Raw genomic sequence first — 22,454 nt, 5'->3', positions numbered from 1 at the left:
TTAAGGTTGGCAGTGTTACTCAACCCAAGCACACAGTCCCAAAATCCACCTGGTACGATTCACATCGTAACGCTCTCGGTTTATTTAGCTCTAGTCACTCTTAACAACTTGTGACGTATCTATTATACACATAATACATGCTATCATTAGCAAGGTACTCTCACCGAAATTGAGTCGCTTGTGCATCTTCACTGTCCAGTTGAAGCGCCGCGTCTAACTCGGCCGACCTTGTCCGCCGCGCCATCTCCGCCTGACTAGATAGTCAGTGATCGATCTTTAGTGGGAAGCAAACTGACGCTATTCTGAGGGCTGCCATTGGTTGGAAAATGTACTTGTGCAGTTCCTATTTGTCAATGTTTACAGACTGACGTCAGCACGGTGACCAATCCCAAGACGATGTCCAGACGACGGCCAGGGACCGCCCGTTTTGTTTGTTTTAACTATCCAAGCGGGGACGATATAGTCACAGCTTTCAAAACGGGGATTGAAATGTAACCAAAAAGGATCTATTTTACGATGGGTATATTGCAACCTAACAACGCTAAAAGCAATAGCAGCGAATCAGAACATTATAACCCGGAACTTTTTCATGCCTACCTTAAAAATTAGTACTAAGTTTTAACGGCTACAATGTTTCCTGTTTATTGGCGAAGCGTAAAACAATAGATATATCTTGTACCGTCTTCTCTGAGGTGCGCTTATCGGGTAGTTTAGTTGATATTTTTGATCATGCATCATATACTGGGCGATGTTAAATTCAGTATCTCCGGTAACAGTCCTGGTTATATTGACCTCTTATTTTCTTTTTCCAAAATGTGACTAGACATTGCATCTCCGAGGTTTATACTACTCTAATTAGATACAAAAATAAAGGACTTTGCCCCATCATCTTGTATGCAGATACACACCAACATGTGTTGCATCAATCACACACGAATCGTAATCCACAATGTATGGCGTACATGAGTTATTACCTCGTAAGCTACCATTTGTTAAGCTGGCTCTATCTCACTCTTTAAATACAAGGGAAGAATCACACTTAAATACACAGACGTATGTCACTTGATGACAATGTTAACCACTTTAGAAGAACAAACACTCAAAGCTATACCTGAGTCCGATTAAATTGTGTTAATAAGCAATTGTACATACAGACATTTTCTCATAGACTGTCTATAGATAATGGTAAGTGAAGATTCTTTAAGAAACTAAAGAAGGGATACTCAATGGAAACTTATTTAACATCACTAGATAATATCGAGGTCAGATCGGCAATATGCAAACTAGCTACCCGTGGGCGAAAGAACCTGTAATCATTGTATTGCAAAACCGGTGGAAGACGAGATACATTTTATTTCTAACTGCTTCTCTAATGACCAGGAAAGAAAGGAGTAATATGAAGAGGTTTGCAAAACACACAAAAACTTCCAAACGCTTACCGACATCCCTGTATGGCACATCCGCTAGCCTGTTACTCACAGGATCGGCATGAGAACCAGTGAACAACTAGAGGGGCGAGTCAGAACAGAAATAAACAACATCCCGACTCCCCGGATTCGAACCCGCGCCGAACCCGGGCAGCCGGATCACAAATCACACGTGCTAACCACAATCACAAGAAATACTCGCTCCTGATTGGCTGAGGAAAGATGGCAATGTTCTAATGTTACAATAGCAATGTTCGTTCTTCCCACCACGCCGTGCTAAGAAAGAATGACCGCTTGAGGAATAAAATGTGTCCCGCATGTGCCAGTGTCCGGCAGTCCGGACCGCCTGGAAGGCCTGGCTCTAAACAAAAGGCAGTTCAACAGACCGTTTCTGATTAGCACAACGCTTGTTGCGGGTGTGACGAAAAGCCAGCACCACATGGCACAGATGACACAGACTTGTCATTTCCATGGTGGTCCGGTGACAATAAATCATGCGGTCTGCTTTTAATACAAGGAATTCCTGCTTTTACAGGAGTTTACATCAACACAGCTTGTCGTTCAAATTCATTCCTTTCAAAACATTGTTTCTGTCGTAACTATCCAAACGGGGGCGATTCAGACGCAACCAACTATCAAAACGGGAGATTGAGATGTACCTATCAAAAAGGGGGTACTTTACGATTGCTACATTGCAACCTAAAACGCTAAAAACAACAATAGCGAATCAAAACATTTAAACCCTTTTATGCCTACCTTAAAAACTAGTGCTAAGTTTTAACGGCTACAATGTTTCCTGTTAATTGACGAAGCGTATTTAAATAATGAATTCTTGGACCGTCTTTCTTGTGGTGTGCTTCAACAGTCGGCCGTATGATTTTCGCCCGTACTGATATTATCTAATCTTTTAACAACAATAAGCGACACTGTTCCCTTTCAGCTTGTCATTGATCCGGGATGTATCAGTACATATGGGAATATGGTGTCGCGATCCATATTTTCTAAGGCATCGGCGAAATGAACTTGCGATGTATAAACGATAAATAACTCGCAACTCGCCCTGATAATCCGTCTCAAACTAGGCATCTTATCCACGGTCTAGTGATTAATCGAATAGTTTAGTTGATTTTTGTTTATCATGCATCAAATACTGAGTCATTTCAAATTAAAAACTTCCGTTAACAGTCCTGGTTTTACTGACCCCCAATTTACTTGTTCCCAAATGTGTCTAAATGGGGATTGCTACTCTGAGGTATATACTGCTCTGATTAGATACAAAATAAAACACGTTTGTATCCACTCCGCCACATTTATCTTCTATCAAAACACATACCAACATGTCTTGTAACAACCACACACGAATGTATTGACATTTTAACAGAGAGAACTAGGGTATCCATGTTACACGCTGCAACTATAGCGGGAAAGAAATGCATTGTGCATAGGTAGAATGATCTAACAAAACCTCATGATTTGACCCAAACATGGCAGAAACGATTTAAGGTTCACGATTCACTCTGGCACTCCGTTCTCAACTTGGATGTTTAACGTGAGTCGGTGGGGAAGGGGGTTGGTACAATTTGGCAAAGAAAAGGCACGGGACATGACACTACATGAGCACGGTTTGGAGATTTTTAAAGCCGAAACCATGGAGGCAAAAAATCTGGTTGTGGTTCAAAGATGCCAGAGATCAGGGGAGGATGTTTGGCCAAATCTGCTGCAATTAGCTGTCACAGAAAATGAGTTACGACCAGGGCTGGGGCCAGGGGTAGCCTGACTAAAATCAAGCCCCTAGCGGCCGGCCCTACAATTGCCGCCACCCTATGGGGAGGGGGTCATTAAGCCCAGCCGGCGAGAGAGCTTGTGTAAACACAGGCTAGGGCCAGGGGGTACGTATGAAATGTCAGAGTGGCCTTGACTGCACTGTAGGTGTACGGAACGAAGAGTAGAACAGATGGCAAAAATTATCGTGGTGATTCTCAGAATCCGGCGATGTGACAAATTTAGTCACTGTGTCAGATAGATAGTATGTCGACCAAACACCTAGAAAACCACGACAACGGAACTTTTATGCATGTTTCACGAAAATTCAAGACTTTACATCTAAACTTTTACGCTAACCAAGGAGCTTTTATCACTGATAAAAGCTCCTTGCGCTAACAGAGATGGGGTTTTGTGTGCGTGAAAAGTTGCGCATGAAAATCTGCGGGTGACAACATGCACATTCTCTTATTTCCCGGGGATTTGAAAAGTTTTTGTACTTTTACATTTAAGATATTTAAACAGAACGCTCAAAACCTTTTGACACCATTAGTGTTGATAATTAGCAGGGATTTTAACCCATGTCCTATCCGGTATTAAACTTCCCTGGGTGGTGTCCCTGCAGACGTGTTACACGTTCGCGTATACAAGAACGGGATCCCGTCTGTATTTCCCAGTTGCCGTTATATCAGAAGAAAACTAATTCACATCCAGTATTCTAAATCCACATAGTATGGTGTCCCTAGGGGTAGGGGTGTACTAAGTAACGAATAAATTGACTAAGTTGGAGACGTCCACCATTCAACTGACTGGTCTCCCTAGGCGTAGGGATGTACCAACCAACGAATAAATTGACTAAGTTGGAGACGCCCACCTTTCTCATGCAAATAAAAGCAATTAAAGAATTAACAAAAATGGAAACAGTAAATCAACCTATGTTACTGAACATCTTTATTCATAACATAAACAAAGTAAATTCTAACGGTCATGAAAGAAAGTCAGAAAACGAACAAGACAATAATAAAAAGTTTCTTGTAACAAGAAAATGTACAAACAGCGCTACATCAAAGACATGAAAAATATAACCTCCTTGGTTACATCAAGCTAGGGAACAAGTTCCAAAATAGTAAAGAAAAACTTTAAAAAGTAGAGATGCTACATAAAATCATGCGCGTTAAATTGATAAAAACGAGGCAAACGTGAGGCATACAATCAATACTTCCATAAACGAGAAACATACTAAAATTGCAGAAGATAATGCATGATGTGGTCTACCAGGAAGGGGTCGAACTGGGAACAGGACAGCTCGTCAGAACGGTTGCACCAGCTGGGTGAATGAAATACTAGTAGGGGAGGGGGCAGCGACATTGGCCGGTCTGTCTGGCAGGAACTGGTCAGTATCAAAACTACAGAACAGTTCGGCAGAGATGCCAATAGGCTGCAGCAAAACGTCCGCCAGCTCAAGCTGGAACTCAGACGTGTCGGGCTGTGTACGGAACTCGTCCTAACATACTGTGAAAACGGCTGAACATACTCGAGAAATTGGCCTTCCAGACATGCCACGTCCTACCAAGGAGGTTGAAAGAGGGGAAGGAGTCGGCTCATAATTTGTCCCTTTTGAACCATCTTCGACTCACTTTTGAAAAAAAAAAACATTAACATTAAGGTGCAAATTGGTCTTGATTTACATACACCCAACCGACTATCGGCATTGTTTTTATTGTTCACTCTTATTGACAAGCAAGTATACAAAAGTAACGGTCTCCGCACTGGTGTTCCAGTGCTGAATCAATGGGTCGAATCGGCCTCAGCACTGGTTTTCCAGTGCTGAACAAACGTCAGCGCTGGTTTTCCAGTGCTGAACGGCCTTGTTCCAGTGCTCATGCTCCCTCAGCACTGGAATTCCAGTGCTGAACCCAATGCGAGCACTGGATTTCCAGTGCTTAACTTTTCCGGTGCTGGACTTCTAATAGGGCCGGCCTCGGTCCCTGCCGCTGCCATGACGTCATGACTGGCTCATTATGCGGCTTTTATGGGGAGTCAAACATGGCTTACAAAGGACTGCCGCCGGCACGCCGGAACAATAGGACACAGCAGGGTTTAACATCGCAAAACAAAGGCCGCGGCAAGGTGCTAATTTTGGGCCGACTCCTTTCATTTGAGGTCAGGTTGGGAACTGGGATCAAACTGACATACACCCAAAAAACAATGGCATTGTGGTGCAAAAAAGTGTTGTAAAACCTGACATGAATTTCACACAACCCTCATGAGCAAAAGGTGTGAGGCGCCATCACCAGGGTCATGAATGACAAATAGGAGAAGAATGTAGCCTGTCTGTCCGCTAGCTAGGAAAACTGCATGTTTCTAAATGACTAAAAAAAGTGTATTTTTGCTTCGGAAAGATGGCCATGTTCTAAGTCAGTTAGATCCTGGTAGTGGCCTGACTGTGTGGATTTGGTACTGCTCCGCCACCCTTGGAGTTTGTTGGGGTCCCCACATTGTCAGGTCACTCCCATGATCTAACTACTATTAGAACATGGCCATCTTTCCTCAGCCAATCAGGAGCGAGTATTTCTTGTGACTATATCCACATAGTATGGTGTCCCTAGGGGTAGGGGTGTACTAAGTAACGAATAAATTGACTAAGTTGGAGACGCCCACCATTCAACTGAATGGTCTCCCTTGGGGTAGGGGTGTACCAACCAACGAATAAATTGACTAAGTTGGAGACGCCCACCTTTCTCATGCAAATAAAAGCAATGCCACATTTGTAAGGTTTTATCCTTGATTGTATAAATAGGCAACGGGGGAATTTTGATATCGCAGCGTTGACCAAACACCCAACGAAAGCAGTAATGATTACAGACTTCAACCCCCGTACACGCCCGACAACACGTAGAAACTAAGTTTTCTATGCTGATCATGAGTCTCCGTAAGGTGAAGATCTTATTATGCCTCCAGGTGTGGTTGTACCTATTATTTTAGACGTCATTTTCATGTCTAACAAATGAGTGCTCACATTCATCACAGAAAGTTGAGAATGAACAAACAAGGCATAGCCACAAGTGGGAAGTACCAGAACATATCACGAGACAGATACATGATACAAATGTCCGGTGAGAGACAATAGAGGCACGCTTGCGAATGTGGTGAAATTTCACCAAATTGCACTACTAGTATTTTGGTTTTTCGTCTGCTGTCATTGTATATGACCCCGGCGGTGGAAAGACTCTCCTGTCCCGAAGTTAGCCTGGCCAATCCACGGTAGACTGGATTCCAGGTTATTTTTGTACCCGCTCGATCTTCATGGATTGCAGCGCCGTGATCTTTACTGTTACTTTGCTGCACCTTAAGGTGTTTGATACAAACTTCCCCAAGTGCACAGTAAACATGAACACACTCATCATGCGTTGTCGACTTACAGTATCTTTGGTTTGGAATGTGGTAGCAAGGAGGTTAAAGAAAGAGAGGAGAGCGTTCCTATTGTTCCGATCTTTGCCGCGAGTGTGAATCACATCGAAGTGCTAATTACCCCAATCTGCATCTCGCCAGGCTAGCGTGGGCCTTTGTTTACGAGTCAGTTTCAACATCACTCGTCCAGGAACATCGATTTGGGGCCGGGATTTCAGCGATTTTGAGGATGATTCTCATTAAATACAGCGCTACTTTTACTAAGGAAACAGATATCAATAGTGACGATACTTCGCCTGAGGCAAGTGCGAGCATAGTTCCCCACGGGCCACAGAAATGTGTGTAACAACAAGTCACGCGGTGTAGAAGAACGCTGGGTCGGCTTTCATAGCCCAGGACACACGGATATATTTCATAGTATTTGTAAGAAGCTTGAGAAACGCTATGCAACTTTATTTTCAAGTCTGTCAAATTAAGATATCAAGCCATCTGTGTAAAAAAAATGCGTTCCTCGTGAGGCAAAAACTCCCTCAATACCGACAAAATACATTTCCTCGGAAATATCATCTTGCTTCCCATCATTGCCATGAACATCCACGGAGCCCTCAGAGTACAAAATTCATGCATCACGAACAGCAAAAATCGATCGCAAACAGCAACAACAAATACTTATTTGGCACACCCAAGCCCACTACTATCGTTGAAAAAAAGTCTCTTTTGCGGGGCAAGCGTAATAATTTTTTAATAGACACATGAAGTAGAGAATATTGTTCATAATTCTGAGACAAAAAAATCGGGGATACAGCGACAAAAATGCCTGTAAATTCACTCAACTTGGTCGCACAGCGCCGAAACAAGTATCGACATGATCGCCATCTTGGTCTCTCCACAACAGTACTGTTTGCACACGTCACCTTCGCTTCCCAAATAAGGAAATCTGCGGAAACTGCGCTCATCTCGCTCACAGTTCGGCAACCCTCGGTCGTCCTCGGCCGGGATCGCGGTGCATGACGTCATGGCTGGGCTCATGTGATTGGCTGACACGTCCGGGCTCATCAGAAATGGCGGGAAACCCCGCGGCCATGATGGTCATCAGAGACGCGCCGCCGGATAGCGGAAACAATGGGCCCGGAGGGTCTGAACAATAGCCCGCAGTGGGGTGTTAATGACTGAGCTCTCTCCTGTCTTTCTTTAACCTCCTTGGTGGTAGTCACCCTTTGAGTCGGTGTGACAAATGGGCCTGTCATGCTCACGACTCTCTACACATACACGACTTATTAGCCCCATGCAGGACTGAGTCCGGCATGTTATGACAAATTTTCCCCTTTTAACGTTTATTTCTATGTAAGTTGTAGAACCATTCGGTGCAAGCCGGGCTAAGAAAGCTACGAGAGGTGTGCCTCGATCACAACATTCATGTATATCCCTTAAAGATGAGTCGCGCCCTGGACCGCCTGATCAAGACAGGCACGCAGGCGAAACCCAACAAAAACATACTGTATTGTCCAAACATTACGTAGTATAGCTTAAAGATACCGTGTTGCACCTTAGGGTGTTTGATACAAAATGTCCAAGGTATAGTACAGTAAACATGAATACACTCTTCATGTCGTGTAGACTCAAACATCAAGATGTTCTTGAGATACATAGCAGGACTGGTCTAACCATTTTAAAGCTAAGGGTACAAACCGACGTACGTGCAACTGCGAGTGCGTGGTGTCTACGTGCCACAACTGGTGCTGGTAAACGGGCTGCTAACTTCAGCTCGGTCTTGCAGATGGGGCATTGTGGACGGTTATAATTGTTTAACTTAATTCAAGGTGAAATATGGTCAATGAGATCAGCCGTGTTGTATTTTATAAGGTCAAAGGTCACATAACAGCGTTTAACGGTTCATTTCTTATAGAATCCTATACTGGTCTTCCCATAACTGTTGTTAGGCATAATTTGGAAAGATGTAAATGTTTTGAAGAAATATTAGACAAGTAAGAGAGGACGTCCTAGTCACAACGAGGTTTGATTAGAGGATGTAGTGCCCCACCGTTATACACATGGTTTAGCGTTTCTGTGTTTGTTTAGATCAGAATAAAATATGCGTTACTGATAAGTGATAACCAAAGGCATCCATGAGGGAGGGCCTGGAGGAAATAAGTACCACATAATTGCCTGCCCCCCCCCCCCCCACCCCCCTTCACGGATAATATGTGTAAACAAACCGCCACTGATCACTAGAACAGAACCACTCACACTCACAGAACAGAGCAGAACCATCGCGACGATAATCACGCTTACCCAAAAGGATGACATGTCTCTTCCTCCTCCTGACATAACCTTAAACTAAGATGCCCCATCTCATGTTTTCCCTGGAGCGCCCAGCTTCCGATAATTGCCCGGCCACCCACGTCACCAAGCGGCAAGCGGGGAGGTGGCACCCCGTGGCCGGCATGGGCCCGACGAACACGTGTCCCGGTATAGGAAGTAACCCTTCAGTTTGACGTAAAAAGCTAGCAAAATTCTTGGGACAAGGGCCCGGAAGTCCTTTTTTGGATAAAGAATAAAGTTCGGGATAAGAAATCCTTTAGAGGGCAGACGTAAACAGGACTCTCGTCTATATCACAAACCACCAGGGCACACATCGAACAGGTCGTCATGTACACTGAGTAGCACGGAACAAAACTAAGTCGGCACGAAGAGTGGCTTCTGTATCATGATCATGCCCTACTTCCACGGGGAGTATTTCAAAATAGGAAAATCCCGACGAAGGAGTGTCCGTTTGCGTTTTAATCACAGTTAGCACGTTTCAAGATCCATACCCTGGGAGCCAGACAGGACCGGGTAGCTAACGAGTTTAGTACGGGGAACCAAGCCAGTCAGCCCGCCAATCTCACATTAGCGCTCCGGGGGAGTTTAACCCGAAGGAGTTATCGCTACCCTTTTGGGGGAAAGGGCAGGTGGACCTTACAAAGTTCCAGCCTTAAAGTTCTGCTGTTATTTTGAAAATAGCTCATTACACCCTTGAGCCATATCTAGTCCCTGATTCGCTACTACAATAGCCTGCTGACCAACTGTGGTGCGTTGTAGCTGGCTACCTGGGGTGGTTATCAATCCTAGGTTCTCCTCTCTCTGACCAAGGGCATTGGAGAGCCATTCTACAGTCATCCTGCCAGACCCCTGCACGATAGATATTGAGATCGGGCTACGGTGTGGTAACCAGGCTCGATCCCGTCTGTCTCCCAGGGAAAAAGATCCACGAAACGCACATAACTTTGACCCGTATTTCAACTGAACCGAGAAGTTTTTACCCGCAAGTACCAACCTACCGTAACTTTCTATCTCCCTGTATGCCACAGAAGGTCGTTTAGCTCTTGATCTTCGAGCAGATGTTATAGAATGGCTTATTCATATACCTACATCAACATTGCAGCATTGGCCAGATGCCTTGATTCCTTGGAACCGCTGCCATAAACACTTATCTGGCCAGGCGCAGATTATTGCAAAATATCAATGTAACATGTAGCATGTTTGACATAATCATATTAATTTTAGTTTAATTGTATTGATATTTCTTCATGATAATACTTAACTTGTGTATCAAAAACATCATACTACACAGTACATTAAGCCAACGTATCGCGACACTACGACACTAGCACATACAGCCCGGAACATCATCATGACTTACCAAGCATACAATTCCTCAATCATCTCTATCAACATACAATACAATACGTACAAAAAAGTCAAACAATATTACCGTCGCCATGGCAATNTTTTTTTCTTTGTTAGACAAATCTCATGTAATGTTTTTTTTAATAGAAGAAAGACCAATTCAGTAATTCGATGTTTAAAAACTCTTTTTTCGTGTGATTTTGTTTAACATCCAGGCTTTTTCCAAAATACGCACCGGCCAGCTTTTTTCAGAAGCTTTCTTGTTTGTGTTCATGTTGTGAACCTTGGAAGATTAGCCCAAGTCGGCTAGAAGGTTTCGTAGTAAATGAAATGAAATGAAGGGTATGGTTCTCATCAAGCCTGCACTGCCGCGGTTTTACTGCGACCACTTCTTGCTTCAATAGTGTTAGTTTCACACACTTGAGAATAACGTTATGGAATCTCTTGGTCTGATATCTTGAGAGGGCAAACCACATATTGTTTATTGAATTATTTTCGTAGAGCATACGTATGTATATCTGCTAATAAATAATATATTCGAAGGCGATTACCAGTTGTATAGGGGATTTGATCTTATTACAATGTAGGTATCAGTTAGCAAACTGATAGGGTTACCAACAAGCGTCAACACAAAATGTAGCCTGAGTATCATCCTCTGTAGTATTACCGCTGGCTCACGACTTTCGCTTGCTAACCACGGAAGTCGTGATCATGAGCCAGCGGTTACTACGGAGGATGATACTCAGGCTACACAAATATGCACCAACACCTCCGATTGTTTTATTACTTCTCTTAAACGTTTCAGCCCAAAATGGCGGGAAAGGGTAAGACTGTAGCGGTTGTGACGATGCTAACCCTGGCCGACCTCGCAGCCAACACAGTCTTCTACATGAACGGTGCGGATGTGTACAAGTTCATGTACGGCATCAACTTCTTCAGCATCTTTACCTCCATGTTCGACACCTGGATACTGGGCGTACTCAGGGTGTGTCTGATGTTCGGAGCTGTCCTGTCCGTGCTGTGCAACGCCCGAGATGCTGTTCCAAGGATCAAGCTGTCCAGGTCGTGGGTCGGAGTCTACCCAGCCGCTGTCTTTGCGTACACAATCACCAAGCTGCTGCTCTATTCGGAAAAGGAAACGGACATTCTGAGCAAACTGTGGTTCTGGGCACAGTTTGGAGGGAGTCTTGTGGGATGTGTCATATTCTACCTCAACTGGAGTTTACTTTCAAACATCAAGACACAACTACATTTAAGAAGTGTGAACAAGGAGGAGGGAACAGAGGAAGAAACAAGGACCCTGGTCGATAAAACAAATGGCCAAAAGATGAAAAGTAATAAAGTAAAAGAGGAAGATGGCAAGTCTTCTGCCGTGTTGAAATTGATATCCTACTCCAAACCTGACATGGCGTATATCATTGGAGCAACAGCCTTCCTTTTAGCAGCTGCTGTCAGTACGTACGAATGACAGAAAAAGCATTTCTGTGGTGGTTTTAAGTTCGTAGTGAATGAGCTACTCACATTTACAGTATATGTGGTTAGAAAATAACATTTATCAACCTCTATGTCTTTTTGCTAGACTTTAATGTGTGGTCTTAATGAAACTGTTTATCATATTATCAAATCTGTTCACATTAGTCTTTGTGGGCTAAATTCATATCGCCAGTCAAATTGGCTCTTTTGTTTGGTATACTCGCAAGAAACGATCTTTAATTACTTTTCCTCCAATTGTACTATAGTTTCCTACATTTTGTAGCATTCAAGAATTGATGATATTTGTTTTACCATGCAGGTGACATCTTTGAGCCTTACTACACGGGGCAGGTGATTGATGGGATAGCCATCGAGAAGTCTCAGGAGAAGTTCACACGAGCCATCGTCGTCTTAACCTTGCTGTCTATTACGAGGTAAAACTTTACAGTGTAACAGTGGGGGTTCAAGTAACGCTATCTGACCATGCCAAACGCCTGTCAGGCTTCTGGGCAAATCAGTTACGCTGCTAGTGTTGTGATCTGACGGCCTGGGTTCGATCCCCGGGAGTCAGAATATGTGAATGTATATATTGTTTCTTTCTATTCTACTCGCCCCTCTTGTACGTCTTCACTCTGGTTCTTATGCCGGGAATCGAACTTGGGCCCACACCATGTGCAAGATTTAAGGCCACAGCAAGTAAATATTATAGATGACATGCATGCACATTGATTTTCGTCTGATTTCAAACAGAAAACCAGAAATATTGTTCCCTCTGCCCCTGACAATTGTTCACATGGCAAGCTTTAAGAAAGTACCGTGTGTGAATGTCAATTTCTGCAAAAGGTCCTGGTTTCATTTTTTTACAAGTCTCTCTCATACAGCAAACGAGTTCATTCAATGGTCACAAATGCCACTCGCAGACTACTTTGCCATGTCTATACGATATTTGATAGTTAAATATACGTGTATCTGTTTGTTACGTTATTGTTTGTCTGTACTTATCTGAAAACACTGTCAGTCGAATGTCAGGAAGAGAATATATAAGAAAATGCGTGTTACTGCAAATGTTGGACTATAGTGAGTTTGTCAAGAAGTATCAGACATGACAGGTGATGGTGTTAACGGAAGAGGAGGCATTTTATCTGTTTGTGTTTTCGTGGTTTATATATTTTCCATATGCTAGCCACTGTAGTTCACTGTAGAGAGTGTACCAATGCTGCGAAAATTAGATGATTGTGCAACAATATAGGTTAGGCACTACGTTTCATCTTGTTGGCTATGCTCGTGTTGAATTTCTGTACCTGGCTCATTGTGTATAGTTCGGCTATTTCTGCAGTGTTGAGTAACATTTGATAGTATTGTTTGATGCATTACAGCTCAATATGTGCAGGAATTAGGGGTGGACTGTTCACTTTTTGCATGGCCAGGCTCAACATCCGCTTACGCAAGCTCCTCTTTAAGTCTATCACTCAACAGGAGATAGGCTTCTTCGACAGTGTAAAAACAGGTAAACGACTAGCACTAGTCACATTTTAACCTATTAAAGGGGCAAATTCATTTTTAGATCTTTGAACCCCAAATCTGCTGTCATTGGTATTTACTTAATGCTCCAGACGTCCTTGTTTTAGTTATACGAAACAACAAGTTAACTTAACTTGAAAGTTCATCTGTGTTAGTAGAAGTTTACAGAGCTTTACAACCACCCCTAAATAAAGACGGTGGGCGCCATAGACTTCCTGTAACCTATTATCCATTGGTCACTGAGTCACGTGTTCTATCTGCATAAGGTGACGTCACGACAGCAGTGGATTTTTTCATTCCTTGACAAAGACTGATGCTGTGCAGTCGAAAATTTGGGTGACTCCAAATTTGGTGTTGGAAATTACAGTTCAACTACTTCAAGAACAAGGTAACTTGATGTGGCTTTTTTTCCAGGTGACATCACCTCCCGTTTGACCTCTGACACGTCCACCGTGTCCAACATGCTGTCCCTGAACCTGAACGTCTTCCTCCGGAGCTTCGTGAGGGGGGCGGGAACGCTTGTCTTCATGTTCAAGTTGTCATGGCAACTAACCACCTTCACATTAGTGATAGTCCCTGTTGTTGCTGGTGTGTCTAAAATCTACGGAAAGTACTTTAAGGTAGGTCGATGAAGGTTAGACATCAAGGTAATAAGATATGCCAAATATACCAATGGGGAAATGTTCCCCATTTATCAAATTATTTCTTCCTCTTCGTCTTGAAATTCTCATTCTTTGTGGAGGATTCTAGAGCTCTTATTTAAAATCTTTTTTGATGCCTCATCACACAGTTCTGTAGAACAATTATTTAAATTACGACCTCATGGCGCGTTGGTACAGTAACGTCCTTGGTACACCCGATCCCTCGATCTCGGAAGTTAAGCAACGCGCGGTTCGGACAGTGCTTGGATGGGGGACCAACCAAGGACGTCCGGATTGCTGTAGCCTCACGAAGCTTTCCACGAAATCGTTTTCCGGGAGGGACGTAAAAAGGGGGTCCCGTGCTCAAGGAGGCGCCTCGACCACGTTAAAACACGTACAGCCTCATTACTCAACACATTGGGTACCTACTAGGGATGGGTACCGGTACAGAAAATTCAGGTCCAGGTCCGGTTCAGGTCCAGTGGATCAGGTCCAGGTCCGGACCTGAACCTGGACCTGATTCAGTATGACTCACACCTATGGTCCATTTCACTACAAAGAAATCTGTTTGGTGGAGTATTAGACTCACACTGTTGTTTTAAAATTCTACAACGCTAACTGCACCTGTACGGTTGACTGGAAAATTTGGTAGAAATGACTATAAACTCTGCTCTACTTAACTCTTGTTATTTTCTTCTACCTGCAAGCGCCAAAACGTGTGAATGCCTGATCAAATAATCTGTTAATTTTCCAATAGGTCCAACATCCGGTTCACTTAATTTTTTCAGGTCCGGTTTTTCCGGACCGGTCCAATAAGAAAAACCGGTTTGTACCGGTACGCTGCACCGATACCCAGCCCTAGTACCTACTATCTGGCAAAATACACCAGATATTATTATTTAATAAATGTTTCACTTTCCTTTGTGCAGAAATTATCCAAGGCAGTGCAGGACTCCTTCGCCAAAGCTAACGAGGTTGCGGAGGAGACCATAGCGTCTTTGAGGACAGTCCGCAGCTTTGCTCATGAGACCGGGGAGTGTGACAGATATGGGTATGTGAGATCGAGAAGCAGACATAGAATTCCATGAGTTCCATGAACCCATACCTTCGCAAAATGATTTTACCTTTACTGGTGTAGAGAACAAGAACATAAATATATTCAGTACTGATGTCTTCCTATTTCAACGTACTGACCTAATGTAGCTGATAAATCTCCTTGGTGTGTGTTCTTCCAGTGATATTCATTAAAGATTCATTTCTGGAGTATCACTTGACACTGGAAGGTTATTTGCATAATTTGACCAATCTTATTTTTACAGTAGTTCCATAGACAATATGAATAGTGGTAGCCCCCATCCAGCAGCAACAGTTAGTCCCCATGGTGGTATGATAGTTTTATTCAATCCGTCCAACTAAAACCTAAATCTCTTGTAGTATCTAACCAAATTTAACAGCAGAATTTACTATTCAAAATGTCCTTGTCAATCCCATTTATAGATGGCAAGCTGCTGGCAATGGAAACTTTAAAAAGTTCAGAAAGATGTTGTAGTCAGAGTGAACACCCAGCAAACATCCCCCAAAATCAATGAGCAGTTGCTTAGAGGGGGAAATCATACTTTTGCAGTGACAAAATGCAACAAACGATGCCAAATTTAAAACAGAACAAAGCTTCTACCACTTAACCCCGCCCGCACTATATAGATTAAGCAGGCCCAAAAGTTAAGTGAATATGACTGGCCCCAAACTACAAATTACCTGCAAACAGTATTGAAATGGCATCCCCAAAGAAACAACAAGAAATACATGAAAAATCATACACATACCTTTCTCTTACACTCACGCACTATACATTTCGCCTCCGCTTTAGAAAGTTGTATCTTCTTCTGGTTAACCATGGTTGCCAAACAGGGTAAAGGAACTTGTACCAGACCTTTAAACTCAGTACTACATACAGCTCTCAAAACACCACAAAGACTAAGAAGCAAACTCAAATTATACCTAACCAATACAGCAGCAGATCATCTGGCAGGAGACACTGTTGCCACTAAAACAGGGGATACAAAGTAACCTGGTATATTGAAGGTGGCACAGGCCACTGCAAAACAGGTGATGGTTACACATGTAAACTAAGACCTATCAATCAACCCAGACCCAACCATCACCTGTTTTCACAACCAAGCAGATATTGGTGGGGATGCCCCAACCACACAAAAACAGGGTCAACCTACAGTATTAAGTTCAAGCACTAGGAGGCCCAAAATCATACCTGACCATCAAGACACCAGCACCTACCTATGTAACAAATAGCAGCACAATCGCACGTTCGTTCTGGAGATACAGCGCATGCGCCGTGCTCGCACTAAAGGTAGCCTCCAGTGTCAAGCTCAAACACCAAAAGGGGCAAAATCAAAATTGAGAACTAGGTAACCACCACCAACACATGTGCCAAATATCATTGCACCCGCAACATCCGTTCAGAAGATACAACGCCGAAAATACCCCTTCCGGGCACAAAATTCGACCTTCCATGTCAAGTTCAAACGCAAGGAGGCTCAAAATCAAATGGAAAGGACAAGCAACAACCACCCACCCATGCACCAAAAATCGTTGCAATCGCGCGTATCGTTCAAGATATATAGCGCCAAAAAAGCCCCCAAAACACAAAAAATGCAACCTGCAATGTCAAGTTCAAACGCCAGGAGGCCCAAAACCAAACCTGACCGTCAAGCCACCACCCCCAACCCACGTACCAAAAATCATCGTGCTCGCACGATCCGTTCTCGAGATCCTCACCTCACCTCACCTATCCCTTGACCTCTGTGTGGGTCGTTGGGGCACCATGACTTCATCCACTATTCTTCTCCACCTGTCTCTATCCTCCGCCGCTCTTATGGCTTCTGCTAAGCTCAGCCCTGTCCATTATTTCACGTTGTTCTCGAGATAAAGCGCCGAAAGTCCCCAGCTTCCACACATTCCCACGCTACTGAAAACTAAACCTGCATTACATGCAGGCAAAAAACATACACAGCAAAAACAAATCCTCAATACACAGAGGCAGTGTGGCAAAGGAAACATTATAGTTGATACGCTTCAACGTAAATGTGGAAATATCATAGTCAACAGAAGTCAGCAACTTTATGTAGGTTTCAGCTAAAGCTGTATTGACTTTATTACCTCTCTCTCTTTTTTCAGAGAAATGCTGAAGAGTACCTATAAGCTTTATATGAAGAAGGCCCTCGCCTATGGATGCTTCTCAATGACAACACGTGTAAGACTAAGAGTTAACTTTGTGAACTTGTCTTGTTCGCCATAAACCTTTGTCACACTTTGTTACATTTTGATATGATGTTTATAAATACATTTTTTTAGCCTGTTTACCAGCCTTTCAAGCTTTAGGTACACTCTCTCGGTCACTTCCAATGACAAAAAGCCTAGACCTGGACCCGCACATATTTTTTTCACCTGTCTTTTGAATATTTGTTCAGAATTTGAACAGGCACACTGATTGGCCAAACCAGATATGTGGCATGGGATCATCCAATCATCTGCGACCCCAATTGCACAACAGTTAAGATAACATTTGATTGAGCTCAATCAGTAAAATTCTGAACAAATATTCAAATTACATACAAAATAATATGTTCATATTCAGTCTTTTTGGCTAGGGGGCGACCCAGAGAACGTGCTAAATCTGAAAAAGTTTAGAATTTACGCAAACTTCTCCCATGTTAATCTACAGACCCTTGACCTTACCATGGTGGTGTTGACCTTGTACTATGGCGGCCATCTTGTCATCACAGACAGACTGTCAGGAGGGAACCTGGTGTCCTTCATACTGTACCAAAAGGAACTTGGAGATGCTATAGAGGTACTGTAATCAAAAACAATTATAGCGATCAAAACAATATTTTCATAATTGATGAACTACAATTCAACAAGAAATACAAAATCTTTGAACTCTTGTTTGAAATACTTTTCAAAGAAGCCACTATGATATACACAAATCTCTCCACATTCATAAACCACACATTAAGAAAACTCATTTGTTTTTCATGACAGTTGCACTGGGTTTGCAAAAACGAATCTTAAGTTCTTACTGTATGTGCACAGTTACTTGGATCTGTCTACACTGGTCTCATGCAAGCAGTTGGGGCATCAGAAAAGGTTTTTGAGTACATCGATCGCAAACCTGAGATACAGAACAACGGTTTGCTGGCACCTGACAGGCTAGAGGGACACATAGAGTTCAAAGACGTATCCTTTGCCTACCCATCTAGGAAAGATATCCCTGTTTTGAAGGTAAGACTGTACATGTACATGTACATCAAATCTAATTCTTTGGTTACATAATCAATTTTCAACTGATTTTCTTATGTCTGACGTTCTAACGTCTGACACAAAAAAATGACTAAACCCCAAATTTTTGACTGTCCAACTCCAGTCTTTGTCTAGGAACGAGCAATTCACCGCTTCTGTCAGATTAAATTATGTAGATAGAACATGTGAATTAGTGAGCAGTAGATCATAAGTTACAGAAAGTCTATGACGCCGTCTCTGTTGAGGGATGAGCCATAGATATTATTATCACCCGATATGATATTATTATTATTATAGACCTTTTGCAACTGATGATCACACAGCACAAGACGTTACAGAAGCCGTGGGTTGCTCATTCCTTAACATAGGCCGGAATTGGGTAGCTTGAACTTTTGTGTTGATGAACTCTGACTCAGAATGATTTACCAAGACAAATATGAACTTAGTGGTGGCATTATAAATATGGATCCTAAATTAGTATATGGACCAGACTGTATTTTATCTTTTGCACCAGGATGTTTCTTTCAAGGTGTCTCCAGGCGAAGTTGTTGCCCTGGTCGGCCCAAGTGGTAGTGGAAAGAGCACCTGTGTTAACCTGCTGGAACGCTTCTATGAGACCATGTCAGGCCAGGTGCTGCTAGATGGTAACCCCATCATGGCGTATGATCACAAGTTTCTACATAGAATGGTGAGACTTGAGCTTAATCGTGTTCCTACTCCTATCTGTTTACCACATCAGTGTTTGGGGTGAAAGGGCAAGTTGTGCTTTGTTCATTTGATATGGATGAGTATATATGGCTGAGTTTCTACACGGAATGTTGAGGTAAGCTTTTATAAATTCCATATTTTGCCTGTTTTCCAAGAGCTTAAGCACAAGTTTTAAGGGAACAAAAAGTTGTTTTTGAATTAAAGCAGAACTAGGTTCGGAAAAGATATCCACCTAATACTTTTAACTGCCCTAACAATACTTGAGACTGACATTGATGTCATTTCCAGATTGCTTTGGTTGGACAAGAACCGGTGCTGTTTGCCCGCTCCATCAAGGACAACATATCCTATGCCCTGGACAACTGCAGCTTGGAGGAGGTGCAGCGCGTTGCTAGGCAGGCCAACGCCCATCAGTTCATCACGGAGCTGCCCGAGGGGTACGAGACGGAGACAGGGGAGAAGGGGATGCAGCTGTCCGGGGGGCAGAAGCAGAGGGTGGCGATCGCCCGGGCGCTGATCAGGAAACCAGCGGTGCTGCTACTGGACGAGGCCACCAGCGCTTTAGATGCCGAGAGTGAACACTTAGTGAGTTATCAGAAACTCTGAAATGTATTAGTGTTCGATAGATCAAGCTTTCGGGTGTTTCAAGAGGTATCATATCGTACTAGTAATCGACTTATTTTGTATTGCTCTATATGTATATAGGATACAAAAGACGAGGTATCAGCCCAACTGTGGGTAGGATCTTTATGTCATGTCCACCCGAGAAAACACGGGTATCAATGAAAAATGCGCCGAAAATTTGTTGTCCTCGAACAAATATTGTAACAGCAGCAGTTCCAATGTCCGCATCCAGTATTCGAATTTGTCTGTTGGGTAATGCTAAGATCTAAATGCAGCAGCAATATGTTTAGTTTTGCTTTGGGCACTTCATGTTAAATGTGTACCTTCAGGTACAGCAAGCCATCAACAACCTGCACGGACACACGGTCATCGTGATCGCCCACCGCCTGAGCACCGTGGAGAAGGCTGACCGCATCATCGTCATCGACAAGGGGACCGTGGTGGAGCAGGGGCGGCACGGGGAGCTGATGCAGCAGGACGGGCTGTACGCCAAACTGGTACAGCGACAGTTGTTAGGGCAGGATGACAAGGAAAACAACAGTGAAGCAGAGAAGGATGAGATAGACAAGAGGCCAAACAGCCTGTATGGGTCGATGAAAGCCGGTCGTGTCCGATTGAAAAGTAGTTAGAGTCTTATTTCCTAAATTCCAGTAGAGGATATTTCCTTGGACAATATCAGACTGAGTACATATCATTAACGTACAGGTCAACCTTCAAAATTTTGTGTTAAGGAAACATGTCCTCCTAGCCTTTTCATGCTCAGGATTCTTCTTCTTTTCAGGTTGAGGAGATATTCTTCTTTTATTGCTCCTGGTTGAGGATATAGCCTCTGTAACGTTTGAAGGGGAGGTCATTATCTTTCAACTTTTTCAGGTTGAGGTTTTGATTTTTTTTCTTGATATCTTCAACATTTTTTCTTCTTCTTTCTGGTTGTACATGAGTACGTACATCCCCAGCTTTTCATTTTGAGAATATAGCCTAGGTGAGGACATTAGCCTTTCTAACTTTCTTTCTGGCTGAGGATTTATCCTTCTCATTTGAGGATATAGCCTTTTTCATTTTTAACGTCGAGGACATATTCTTTTTAACTTCATCATGTTTCATGATGAAACGACAAGATATGATGATTATGAACTTCTTCAGGTTGAGATATACTCTCAACCTTTTCAATTTGAGGATATAGCCTCTTTAACGTTTTAAGGGCTAGGCTTGTATCCTATTTAAAGGTTTTCAGGTTGAGGCTACATGATTTATTCTCTTTCATTTTTTTCAGGATGATGATATATTTTCCTTTAATATTTTTCTAGGTTGAGGATATAGTCTTTTCAATTTTTCATGTTTAAGATATTTTATCGTTTAACCTTTGAGTAAGACAGGGCACCAAGTGTTTTTATATCTTTTGATAAGTCACAGATTTTTTGCATCGTCATAATAAACTGGTATAGTATCAGTGAATGATTCAACCAGGTGACTGTAACAAAGCTTTTTAGTCACAACCAGATACAGAAAGTCCACTCCAATCATGAACCGTGAGGAGGGTGGGGGGATAGACACATTCACGTTTGGAACTGCATTCTTATGAGGCTAAGTTTACATTCATTTAAATCTTAGTACTTGGCAATATTAGTGTAAATGTGATGATACTTAACGTTTGGGGCAGCTGCTTATGTTTTTTATAGTCCTTATTAAATGTGTTATAGAATTTTGTAATGCATATGCCTATATAAATGAGTAAAAGTAGAATTGAGTTAAGAAAGTGCTGGTGTAAATATTCTACAATGCTTGTTTCTAGTTGTGTATATTTTGTTGGTATGTAAAGATGCATGTGTGTGGGTAAATAAGAGTAAGGTAGTCTTGAAAATGGCAAAGACGTGCTAATGTAAAATATTCTAGATAGCAATGTAAATAGCTTTCAATGTTCTTACAATTATCTGTAATTAATTATATGTGAATATAGAAAAAGAACCAGTCCTTATTGCACTGGGAAAGGTGACAGAAGGTTTACAAAACTTCAGCTCATGTAATACTGTATGTGGTTCTAAATAAAGAACTTGGGTATACAATACTGAAGTATATCATGATCGTGGCCATACAATAAGTAGTTTAGGAGTTACGGAGGGGGGCTCAAAAGCCACCCAACCACCCACCCATTCCGTCCCAGGATGGATAGTGTCAAATTAATGGATGATAAATAAGAGCCTGAAAGCATGCAGGAATAAAAATGTTGTTGATTGTGACACCGTGTTTTATCGCTTCAATTCTTGTTACAAGCTTCATGGTCTCTACATTTGAAATGTAGGTATCTTGTGTTCGTTGCCCATCTTGTTTTTTTTCCGCACGCATCCATGACAGTTTATTGCTTTGGCCTATGTAATTGTCAGAATTCTTTACTTTTGGAACCGCATTTTAATATGGCAGCGATACCTAGCTGCAGTACGAAGTAGTACCAGTCATTATTGCCCTGAGGAAGGTGACAAAAGGTCCCCGCTTCTGCTCATGTAAATACGACATGTGGTTGTGAATAAAAACTTTGTTATACAACATGTGGTACATTATCAACTACAAAGGAATGCAACCGTAGTAACAATAGAATGTTAAAAACATTGTCAAACACCGCAATTGGTGGATGATAAATGAGAGCTGAGATGGACATGTTTTCAAATTTTGTGCGTCACAAGAATCAAATGCAAACAGCTCAGATCACATACGGTTAAATCATTTCAGATATCGGTAGTCTGTTCTCAGATCACAATGAAGTCGTTGGTACTTATTTCGTCTCTATTGGTTTTCGCCTTCGCCGTTCCTAACGGGAATGTGCGGACTACGGGAGAGCTGGATGTCCATGATGAGATCACCGGGACTTGCGCTGGCTGTGACAATATGAATGCACATCTGGAAAACT

At 42.6% G+C, this 22,454-nt stretch overlaps 1 protein-coding gene across 2 annotated transcripts in view; it reads left to right on the top strand.

The window, feature by feature from the left end:
* Window positions 1-20,802, top strand: part of LOC118425965 (ATP-binding cassette sub-family B member 9-like) — a 26,154-nt gene extending 5,352 nt beyond the window's left edge. For both annotated transcript variants that reach the window (XM_035835149.1, XM_035835148.1), the window contains 11 exons: window positions 11,074-11,722; window positions 12,061-12,175; window positions 13,118-13,248; window positions 13,677-13,882; window positions 14,833-14,954; window positions 17,096-17,171; window positions 17,643-17,771; window positions 18,014-18,202; window positions 18,735-18,908; window positions 19,217-19,513; window positions 19,882-20,802. In XM_035835149.1, coding sequence (XP_035691042.1) covers window positions 11,080-11,722; window positions 12,061-12,175; window positions 13,118-13,248; window positions 13,677-13,882; window positions 14,833-14,954; window positions 17,096-17,171; window positions 17,643-17,771; window positions 18,014-18,202; window positions 18,735-18,908; window positions 19,217-19,513; window positions 19,882-20,181 — 2,382 coding nt within the window. In that variant the 5' untranslated portion in view covers window positions 11,074-11,079 and the 3' untranslated portion in view covers window positions 20,182-20,802. The remainder of the gene's footprint in view (window positions 1-11,073; window positions 11,723-12,060; window positions 12,176-13,117; window positions 13,249-13,676; window positions 13,883-14,832; window positions 14,955-17,095; window positions 17,172-17,642; window positions 17,772-18,013; window positions 18,203-18,734; window positions 18,909-19,216; window positions 19,514-19,881) is intronic.
* The last annotated feature ends 1,652 nt before the right edge of the window (window positions 20,803-22,454 follow it).

The sequence above is a fragment of the Branchiostoma floridae genome, chromosome 11, assembly GCF_000003815.2.
Source record: "Branchiostoma floridae strain S238N-H82 chromosome 11, Bfl_VNyyK, whole genome shotgun sequence".
Taxonomy (NCBI): Eukaryota; Metazoa; Chordata; class Leptocardii; order Amphioxiformes; family Branchiostomatidae; genus Branchiostoma; species Branchiostoma floridae.
Note: the sequence above shows the minus strand (reverse complement) of the source record. Positions and strands in the feature narration are given on the sequence as shown.